This window comes from Mauremys reevesii, linkage group 1, assembly GCF_016161935.1.
Source record: "Mauremys reevesii isolate NIE-2019 linkage group 1, ASM1616193v1, whole genome shotgun sequence".
NCBI lineage: Eukaryota > Metazoa > Chordata > Testudines > Geoemydidae > Mauremys > Mauremys reevesii.
The window spans coordinates 18,293,869-18,304,101 of record NC_052623.1 but is presented as its reverse complement, the minus strand read 5'-3'; the positions used below and the strand labels follow the sequence as shown (position 1 = coordinate 18,304,101).

The window sequence follows — 10,233 nt, the reverse complement described above, 5'->3', positions numbered from 1 at the left end:
TGAATATCAGATCCGTCATGAGCCCTAAATAGTCCTGCTCAGACAACTGTTGCCTTTATTTAGTTGTTTTGATGATGATACTATATTTACTATTCCTTGTAATATGGTTTCTGGTAGCTGGTATCCAAATTCATCCCTGTTGTAACTCCATGGCCTTCTGTGGGATTACACCACTAATAAACTCTATTGTTTTGTCTGTATATAAACCCTGATCCTTCACGCACTTGAGCACGTGTGTAACTTTATCAAGCGAGTAGCCCCACTAAGCCCTACGAGCCGGCTCAGGCGAATAAAGTTACGCACAGGCTTACTTGTTTGAAGGCCCAGGGCTGTGATTTGTAAGCCACGGGGTGCAGGAGCCATGTCTCTCTCTGCTGAGTTGCAGCCCCTGCTCCTCACAGACAAGTTGTATCACTTTGAGTCAGTCACTGACTGGGATAGGTGCCCAACTCCTAGTGAAAGCAATAGGAGTTAGTTGCCTAAATACCTTTGAGGATCAGGGCCTGAGATGTTCCCTGCTTCAGCTCCCCACCCCTACCCTGGGGAGAAGAGCCAGTGCGTCTTCATTTGTGCCAGGCCTGAGCGCAGGCACCTCTGGCCTTTGCAGGTCGCAGCTCCGGCACCAGAGGCTGCAGCCTGCAAGCCACCAAGCAGTAGGACCCTGCAGCCGCTCTCCGGAGTGGGATGGGGGGAGGGGGCACTCTGCCAGTGGGAGGCTCCAAAGTGCTTTTTTTTTTGGATCTCGGAGCCTCCCATTTAAACATGCAACTTTTCCAACTTTCTAGAAGTTTCTCTGGGCGGGTTATATAGCCCCCTCCGCGGGCTGGACTCTGCAGAGGGAGACACACACCGGGAGGTGCCGGACGCTCCGATCGCTGCAAATCGCGCCGGCCCCGCGCCCCAGCCCCGACGCGAGCCCCAGCGGCGCAGGAGCGACCCCTCCAGGTGAGGGGCTCCGCAGGGGGCCCGCGGAGGTTCAAGCACCGGGCTGCACTGGTCTGGTTGTGCCCGGGGTGGGGGTAGGGGGGAGCAGCAGCAAGACGCGGGGGGGCGCCCCATGGAGCTCCTTGGTACGGTGCGGGTGTGCACGGAGCGTCCCCGCGGCGGGTGTGTGCACGGAGGGGAGACAGACACCCAGAGTTGTCCTCGTGGCAGGGTGGGGTGCACGGGGACGGACACCCCGGACTTGTCCCCGTGGCAGGGTGGGGGTGCACGGGGGGATGGACACCCCGGAGTTGTCCCCGTGGCAGGGTGGGGAGGTCCACGGGGATGGACACCCCGGAGTTGTCCCCGTGGCAGGGTGGGGTGCCACGGGGATGGGCACCCAGAGTTGTCCCCGTGGCAGGGTGGGGGTCCACGGGGATGGACACCCCAGAGTTGTCCCCGTGGCAGGGTGGGGGTCCACGGGGATGGACACCCCGGAGTTGTTCCCGTGGCAGGGTGGGGGGTCCACGGGGGGGGATGGACACCCCGGAGGTGTCCCCGTGGCAGGGTGGGGGGGTGCACGGGGGGGGATGGACACCCCGGAGTTGTCCCCGTGGCAGGATGGGGTGGGGGGGAAGCACCGTGGAATGTCGCCGTGGGGGCGAGGCGGAGCACCCAAGAATCTCCCTGGGCTTGGGTGTGTTTGCGGGGGACACACACCCCAGAATGTCCCTATGGCAGGGGGAGGGGCAGCGGAGATGCCTGGACTCTCCCTGGCCTAGGGGAGATGAGTGGTGGAGAGTAGGGGGGTGGGTCCCACGGAATATCCCCCAGTTGCTGAGAAATCCCGTGTGGAGGAGGAGCAGGACTGGGAATGGGGTGGGGGGGTTGGTGTCAGGATGAAATGTCAGGCTCTCCCCAGGAGTCTGTTCAGCAGCCTAGAAAGTTTTGGGGGGGGGTAACTCCCCCATCCCTGGGGATTGGTGGGGTGTGGGGAGGATCAGAATGGAGCATTTTGGGGGGGCTGCATGCCCCACCCTGGCCCTGTGGAGGATGTGGGAGGAAAGGAGCGGGGGCAGCTCCTGGGTGACTGGGGCTGTGGGGTATTGAACTGGGTGGCTGCAGCTGCTGCCGTTCTGCAGTTTGAGGGGAGGCAGGTCTGGGCTCCACTGATCTGAGGGAAGCAGCCCCTCCTGCCCCACACCAGAGGGGTCCATCTTCCAGGCTGCCCCACACCAGAGGCAGCCATGGGAAGGAGCTGCCACTGATGCTCCCACAGATCCGCAAGACCATGGGGAGCAGAGGTGCCTGGGTTTAAGTATCCCAAGCAATGAAAGTGAAGTAACATGAGGGGGAGGGATACAATAGGAGCAGTGTCCCAGGGGCCTGGTGTCTGCTCCTCCCTCCAGCTCAGAGCCAGCATTAAACCAGTATCCACAGCTCCCTCTATCCCTGTGAGCCCTGGGTCCCCCTGCCCAAAGGGTGAACTGCCGCAGAGCAGGGAGGAAACCTACAGCCTTCGGGATACGGGTGCAGCTCTTTGTTCTCTCTCACTGTGAACTAAAACCAGCTCTGTCAAAATGCAAAGCCTCAGGCTGTCTTAGTGCAAGTTCTCTACTAACACCCAAAGGGCGTTTGCTTATTACATTTGTGTGAGTCACTTTGTCATGCAGTTTGTTCTGATCTAGTATGTGTGTGGAAGGGATCTAAGGCCCTGATCCTGCAAGATGACTCCCACCCCAGATAGACCTGCCACGCTGGCACAAGGATCTGCCTGCATGCATCTCATTGCAGACTGGGATCCGGGGGAGTGCAGGGTGTGGGTGGAAGCTATGAAGCAAGAGCTCCTAGAGAATCAGCGCCGCACTAAATTATAACACACAGGCCAATGCTGTTGTCTCACTAACACAACCCCTTCACATAATTCAAGGGCTGGAGATGTTGCTCAGAACAGAGTGGAACTTACAGGCTGAGACCTGTTGTTACTGTGCACTTCCATCGTCCTTGGGGAGACCTAGACATTTGCTGATTCAACCCTTCTGTGGGCAAAGTTTGGGCACAGCGGCTTCCTGGATGGTGGCTAGATTTCATTGCTCTCTGAAGTAATGGAATTGTCCTAAAGATCTAGCACGTGCTTTAAACCAGGCACCATTCTCAAGGGAACTACTTTCTGTATCTGTTTTCTTTCAGAATGAAAAAGGCAAACGTTGACCTCACTATGAAAAAGTTTCAAGGTATCTTTAGAAGAAGAAAACAAAAAAATAAAAAAAACACAAAAAAGTTTGAAACTGTCTAACTGCATAATCCCAGCCCCACATCCAGATGGGGAGATTGTAAACTGGTGTATGTGTCTTAAATAGTCTTTCTTTTGGATAGCCAGGGCAAATTAAAGTCGGTAGCTTTTCATTTTCAGTCTTTCAACAAGGCTTATTATTGAAGGGATCTTAGGCTGTAAATTAACCCTATCCCTAAGGCTATATAATTTCCATCCTGTGAACTGCAACATGTCTGCTTGTGGCTACGTGCACAAATGCTTTCTTTTGTGTGTGTAATTCCTTGGGCCCGCCTCTATTTCCTGTTCTGTTTTCTTTAACTCTAATGCTGCCACTCCGGCTACTGCTTGCCGCTGCATGCCAGGAACTGAACTTCAGACCAGCCTCAGCCAGGGGGAAGAATGACTCAAGAATGGAGCTCAATCACAGCACTTGGCAGGATGGCTGAACAATTCCGCATTCGGTCTTTGGCTACCACAAAGATAACTTCATACAACCAAAAAAAGTCTCAGGCATAGAGGAGGAATTTAACCCCTAATATACATAAGCAGGTAGCTTTGCTTGGGAAGATGTTGAGCTCTCTAGACCTTTTGGAGCACCCTCGAGCCCAAAGTACAAGTCCGGCAGGGGGGCAGCAGCACTTAGCCAGCCTTTGGGTGTACACCAGGGACTACTTGCTTCTTCAAATGTGGCAGCTTGCTGGGGTTAAAGAGCTCAAGCCTGTAGAGGTGACTGATTCCAGCCTGCAATGTTCTACCTTGATTGTGGTGGCCACTGGGCCACCAAACAGCACAGCTTTTCAGTTGCTCCTAACTTGAGCTGGATTTGAACCACTGTCCTCGAATTGAAAAGATCTCCAGCCTATCACCTGGGTCTTTGAACCAACCAACTTGCCTGATCATGTCACTTTAAAGTCCCGAAAGGAAACCAGTGAGTTAATGTTCAGTTAGAGACCAGGCTTCTTTTCAAAATGTACAGGCCCTTTGTTTCAGAATGCAGTTTGGACTCTCAAGCATTAGCTACCATTTCTCTCTCCACATAGCATGATTTACTTCTGCAGTTAATCACATGGGCAGTTTTTGAGGGTGTTAGTTCACACCTGCAAAAAAAAAAAAAGGGAGGCTGGGCTGAAGCCTGGTTGGAAATTGGAACCCTGTTAAAGTTATTAAATTGGAAGCGAACCACAGATGCAGATCAGATTGCATCACGAACGCTATTTCGCTTCCCCGCACTGGATTCTAGGAATGGGGATAACTGGAAGCATCAGAGCTTAGACTAGTCTAAATGCTGACGTGGCTTTAGGAGGGAAGGTGGTCTGACCAATTCTGAACCTTTCGCTGCCTTGCAGGTTCACAGCAGCATCACGTTCAGTGGAAGCCATGTGGGTGACCAACCTCCTGGCCCTCTGTGCCCTAGCGGCCGCAGTGCCCTCGGAAGATAAGAAGCTGAGCGATAAGGCAACCGCCTTAGCTGACCGCAGCACAACTCTCGCCTTCAACCTCTACCACACGATGGCTAAAGACAAGAACATGGAGAACATCCTCGTGTCTCCCGTGGTGGTGGCCTCCTCGCTCGGCCTGGTGTCACTCGGTGGCAAGGCCACCACAGCCTCCCAAGCCAAGGCCGTGCTCAGCGCCGACAAGCTGAACGACGACTACGTTCACGGCGGGCTTTCGGAGCTCCTGAACGAGGTCAGCAACTCCACCGCCCGCAACATCACCTGGAAGCTCGGGAACCGCTTGTATGGCCCCAGCTCCATCAGCTTTGCTGATGATTTTGTGAAGAGCAGCAAGAAGCATTACAACTACGAACACTCCAAGATCAACTTCAGGGACAAGAGGAGTGCCCTGAAATCCATCAACGAGTGGGCCTCCCAGACCACCGATGGCAAGCTCCCCGAGGTCACCAAAAATGTGGAGAAGACCGACGGGGCCCTGATCGTGAACGCCATGTTCTTCAAGCGTAAGTTAAATGCAGAGGGTGCTCTAAATTAATGAGATGAGTGATCAAGTGCAGATGGGACCCGCTAGCCAATACTGGGCTTCACCTCCTGTTCCTAATCTAGGTGTAAATGACACAAAGGGCCTAATTCAGCTCCCATTTACACTGGTGTAAATCAGTGGAGTTGCACACTGGGGCAAGTGAGAGGAGACACAGGCTCAAAGAGTTTGCTAGAGTCCTACAGGGCTTTATACGGAGGGATCTTTGCCCCACAGCTGAAATGCCCTGGAGTGAAAAACAGGAGCCATTGGAGCTTGCAACAGAAATCTTATTTTAGGAGTGGAAGTGAATTAGTTGCTCCATCTGAAACTTCAAGAGGACATACATCTCTACCCAGATATAACGCTGCCCTCGGGAGATAAAATAGGTGAAACCGTGTTATATCAAACTTGCTTTGATCTGCCAGAGTGCGCAGCCCCGCCCCCCCGGAGCGCTGCTTTACCGCGTTATATCTGAATTTGTGTTATATCAGGTCGCGTTGTATCGGGGTAGAGGTGTATATTAAATAAATCAGTGCCATGGTAAATAAACTTCAGGCTGCAGGATAGAAGGTTGGTTTTTTTGGGAGGGGGCGGGGAAGGAATTTGCTAGTCCCAGTCTCACCCCAAATTAGCACAATAACAAAAATGGGATTTTTTTAAAACTCCGAAGTATCTGTTATAAAGCCAGAGACAAGACACTGAACTACATATATTGGTGTTCTCTTTGGTAGGACAAATTGTGGGTTCTTAGATGCTCACCAGTCTAGGGTGTTTCTTGCTGGGCTACTGGAGTTAAATTTGTGCGTGATGACACAGCCCATTCCCATTTCTTGTTAACTGATGGGTTTTCCTCCTCCTCCATTTATAGCTCACTGGGATGAGAGGTTCCATCACAAGATGGTGGACAACCGTGGCTTTATGGTGACCCGTTCCTACACAGTGGGAGTTCCCATGATGCACCGCACAGGTAAGTTTTAGCTTATGCTCCCTGCCCCAAGATCTGCTGGACTAAATCCACCCTGTTGATTTACAACAGAGATAATATTAGCCCAGTTGGTCAACTTTTCACCTTTTTTTCTTTCCCCACCAGCCTTTCAGATGAGACAAAACTACGCAGCTTTACGCCAATCTTAGTATAAGCTTTAATGCCATTTATGTTGGTGGCTTTAGATCTGGACACTCTTCCATTAGGAAGAGATTCCATAGGAGATCTAGAATTGGGGCATCAAACAGAGCTCTGAATAGTAGCAGCTCTCAGTCACTATCCACACTTGTCTACTTTAGAGCCGGTAAACTAGACAGTCTCCAGATTGCACTCCACTGAAAACATGGGGCAAATTAGCAACAGAACCAGGTAGCTTTTATCTGCTTCCCATGGCTCACCCTTATTGCCTCTGCTTGCGACTCTTTTCTTAAAGGTCTGTACAACTACTTTGATGATGAGGCTGAGAAACTTCAGATTGTGGAGATGCCTCTCGCTCACAAACTCTCCAGCATGATCTTCATCATGCCCAACCATGTGGAGCCACTGGAGAGGGTTGAGAAGCTGCTGACCAGAGAGCAACTGAAAACTTGGATCGGCAAGTTGAAGAAGAGAGCTGTGGCCATTTCCCTGCCGAAAGTCAGCTTGGAAGTCAGCCACGATCTTCAGGTAAAGTCTCTTGACACCATAAACCAGACTGGCTGCTAAGGATGGTTCCTGGGTCTTTCCCCTACCTTTTGCTTTGAAGTGACAGGCTGGCACATATGATTGTGTATGAGTGGAGAAATTTCTGCCAACGTTGGGAAGGTTGTAAGAGACCAGGATGGTGAGGGAAGAGAAGACACTGTGATTTCTGCCTTGGCAGCTTCCCTGAGTGGACGTGTTAAGATCCCCCTGGCACGACCTATAAGAACTACATTTGAGGAGCCTAGAATAGGCAGATTTGATCAGATCTGCGTATGTAGTTCTAACCAGATCCCCACTGTCCTGCACTTGGGGAATTCTCTTCTCCAGCCCTGAAAGTAGGGAGATGGGGCAATTAGAGGTGTGTTATACACAAGTTGGTTTGCTATACATGGTGAGCTTGTTACTTACAAACTGTGTCATTCAGTGGAAACCTAGACTAACACTTCTGCTTAAATGGCTGCCTGGCTCTAAGCTAGGCTCTGGGTTTATGGATTAAAGCCAATGTATTGTCATTTTACTCAGCTCGTTTACACTTTTGCAAAACGGGGAGGAAAACTGCTCCATCAACTCCCCTGTTCTTTTCAAAATAGAATAGGTCTAGCTACCTGGGGTTAACAGTGGGATGTGGCTCCTTGGATCCTGAAAAGAACAGGTTTCAGAGTAGAATGGAACACACAGACAGGAGATTAGACTCTTCCTGTTGGTATGCATACTTCCACCTTTTCATGTTCTCTGTATGTATAAATATCTCCTGGCTGTGTGTTCCATTCTATGCATCTGAAGAAGTGAGCTGTAGCTCACGAAAGAAAAGCTGTAATAAATTTGTTAGTCTCTAAGGTGCCACAAGTGCTTCTGTTCTTTTTCCGGATACAGACTAACACGGCTGCTACTCTGAAACCTGTTCTTTTCAGGATCCAAGGAGCCACATCCCACTGTTAACACCCCCAGGTAGCTAGGCCTGTTCCCTGAGCGTAGGAGCGTTACCCTGTATTTACACTACTGAGAGCAGAATCTAGCTGGTTGAGCATATGAACGAACAACATTAGTGTCTTCCCGAGGAGTCTAACCCGCCTGTCTTTCATCACAGAAACACTTAGCGGACCTTGGCTTGACTGAAGCAATGGACAAGAACAAGGCTGACCTGTCCAAGATTTCAGGCAAGAAAGATCTCTACCTTTCCAACGTCTTCCATGCCGCGGCCCTCGAGTGGGACACCGAGGGGAACCCCTTTGATGCCGACATCTACGGCCGAGAAGAAATGAGGAACCCGAAACTCTTCTATGCCGATCACCCATTCGTCTTTGTGATCAAGGACAATAAAACCAACTCCATTCTTTTCATTGGCAGGCTAGTGAGGCCCAAAGGGGACAAAATGCGCGATGAATTGTAGTTTGAATTTTCAGGTTTTGGTGGGGATTTTTTAAATGGGGAAATGTTCTTTTGTGTTCTCTACGACCTGATGGGTGCTCGCCGGACCAGAGTGCATTTTGATGTTAAAGCCAGCATACACTTTACCTCGCCAAAATATTCCACCAAAAGAAAATTCGTGGGAGGAACAGGGAAGGTGGGAGGGAAAGGGGTGAAAGGGCCAGGAACAATGGGAAGGACCAGTTCACTGGGATTCTGTTCCCAATCAGTGGCATATCTGCTGAGATTTTCGGTTACTGTCTGTGTCTTCTTCCTCCTTCCTGCATAGAATAAATCCTTCTGCCAAGCACGATGGCACCATCTGCCAGGATGCAAACTGTCAGCCGAGGCCACAGTAAAGGTACCAGCCCACACACTTGCATCACCGTCTCTGTTGTGCCCTTTGTTCTAGATACACGGAGTGCTGCTTTCCCATCCCTTTTCCCTGACAGCTTCCTTCAGCTTTGTGCTTAGGGGACAGCTTGCCTCCCATACATCCACTGTCCCTGGTTCTTTGCACTGGGGGGTTTCTTGGCTGAGCTAGAAGCCAGGGGGGGCTGGTCCCTTTATCTCTTCCCTCCTTGAAGTTCTTCTGCCTGCATCTTGCTTGGTAAAGGGAGGGGCAGGGACTGAGCGTGCTCCCACTTACAGCAACTGACAGCAATGGGGCACTCCTGATAGATGCAGGTGTAAGGGAGAGGAGACATGAACCCCCAGGCGTTAGTGTAACCATTTTGGTTACTTTAGAGGGGGAAACAGACTGTAACCACCAGCCATACAAGTAAGTAGGTGCTCAGATGCTGTGGCCCACATACAAACATAGATACAAGTATGAATTTTCCCTGTACCTTCTAAACCACTTAGCCATGCTCTGAAATGTGCAATATCTCCCCAGCTACTTCCAGTTGAACACAGACTAATAACCTATCCCTGCCTTACCCAGGGACAGCTGAAATCTTGCAAAAATCTGCTTCTTTGGGAATACTCTAGTTTAAAAAAAAAAAAAACCCAACACCTTAAATCTCACAGCACTGAGGTGTCTCAGCAAAGGGGCCAAGGCCAGAATGGGCCATAGAGATTAAAAGACCCTTTTTCAGGTGGTCCCTTCAGCAGAGAGGTGAGGTGCAGCTGGGGGAGGGGTGATTTGCTCTGCAGCTAGCTGTGCTCTACCTGCTCTGGGGCTCAAGAGGATTTCAGGCTAGGGAGCTACCGAGCAGACAACTCTCCCCAGCACTGGGCCTGCCATCGAAAGTTTCCATTAACCCCCTTAGAAGGGAGAGGAGGAAGTTCACGTCCCTTGGTGCTTTTGTTTCAGTCTGTCAGGACAGACTGGGCAAGAAACAGTTTACATTGTGAAGGTTCTCTCTGCAACTAGAAAGTTAGAGCCCAAACAATCTCCCGAGGGGAAGATTACCGCTGACACCTCTCTGAGACTTTAGATCTTCCATAGCCTGGCTTCCTAATGACCCTTTCTACACAATCATCTTCCCAAGAGGGTTCAATCCCCAGTGGCTGAACCTGTATAAGGCACATAGGGTAACACTTGTATTTATAGCTATGTATTTATGCGTGAGAAGTGGCAAGTCTCATGATCCAATTCCAGCCTAGAGTTGATGGATGAAAGTGAATTTTTCCCCAAGGGACATTATCAGGTTGAAGCTTGTATTTAAAAAAAATAAATGGTCCTGATCTTACAGATTCCTAAGTATGTGTTTAATGCTTCTTACACACAATGTCACAGCAAAACTAGAACAAAGGGTTAGATAATTGTTTTTTCATTTTAATCTACTTTCCATGTCACTGATGCTGATTGCAATCAGGGTAGACAGTGAAACTGGACTGGTTACAGTTACTTTGTCTGTTTCACTTTCACCTTCTTGAGTACAAGCCCAACCCTGCAGCATCTGGATTTTAGAGGCCAACAGAGGTTTAATTGGTAAATTGACTTCCACAATAGTTTTAAGTTGATCTGAATTTT

At 50.3% G+C, this 10,233-nt stretch overlaps 1 protein-coding gene across 2 annotated transcripts; it reads left to right on the top strand.

Moving 5' to 3' along the window:
- Window positions 1-826: 826 nt before the first annotated feature.
- SERPINH1 (serpin family H member 1) lies at window positions 827-9,233 on the top strand. 2 transcript variants are annotated; one of them, XM_039515561.1, is made up of 6 exons: window positions 844-945; window positions 3,115-3,158; window positions 4,546-5,159; window positions 6,048-6,146; window positions 6,598-6,830; window positions 7,936-9,233. In XM_039515561.1, the coding sequence occupies exons 3-6, from the start codon at window positions 4,577-4,579 to the stop codon at window positions 8,236-8,238; spliced, it is 1,218 nt and encodes a 405-aa protein (XP_039371495.1). In that variant the 5' UTR covers window positions 844-945; window positions 3,115-3,158; window positions 4,546-4,576; the 3' UTR covers window positions 8,239-9,233. The 2 variants fall into 2 exon arrangements, with proteins under 2 accessions (XP_039371504.1, XP_039371495.1); XM_039515570.1 differs by lacking the exon at window positions 3,115-3,158 and having other exon boundaries at window positions 827-945.
- The last annotated feature ends 1,000 nt before the right edge of the window (window positions 9,234-10,233 follow it).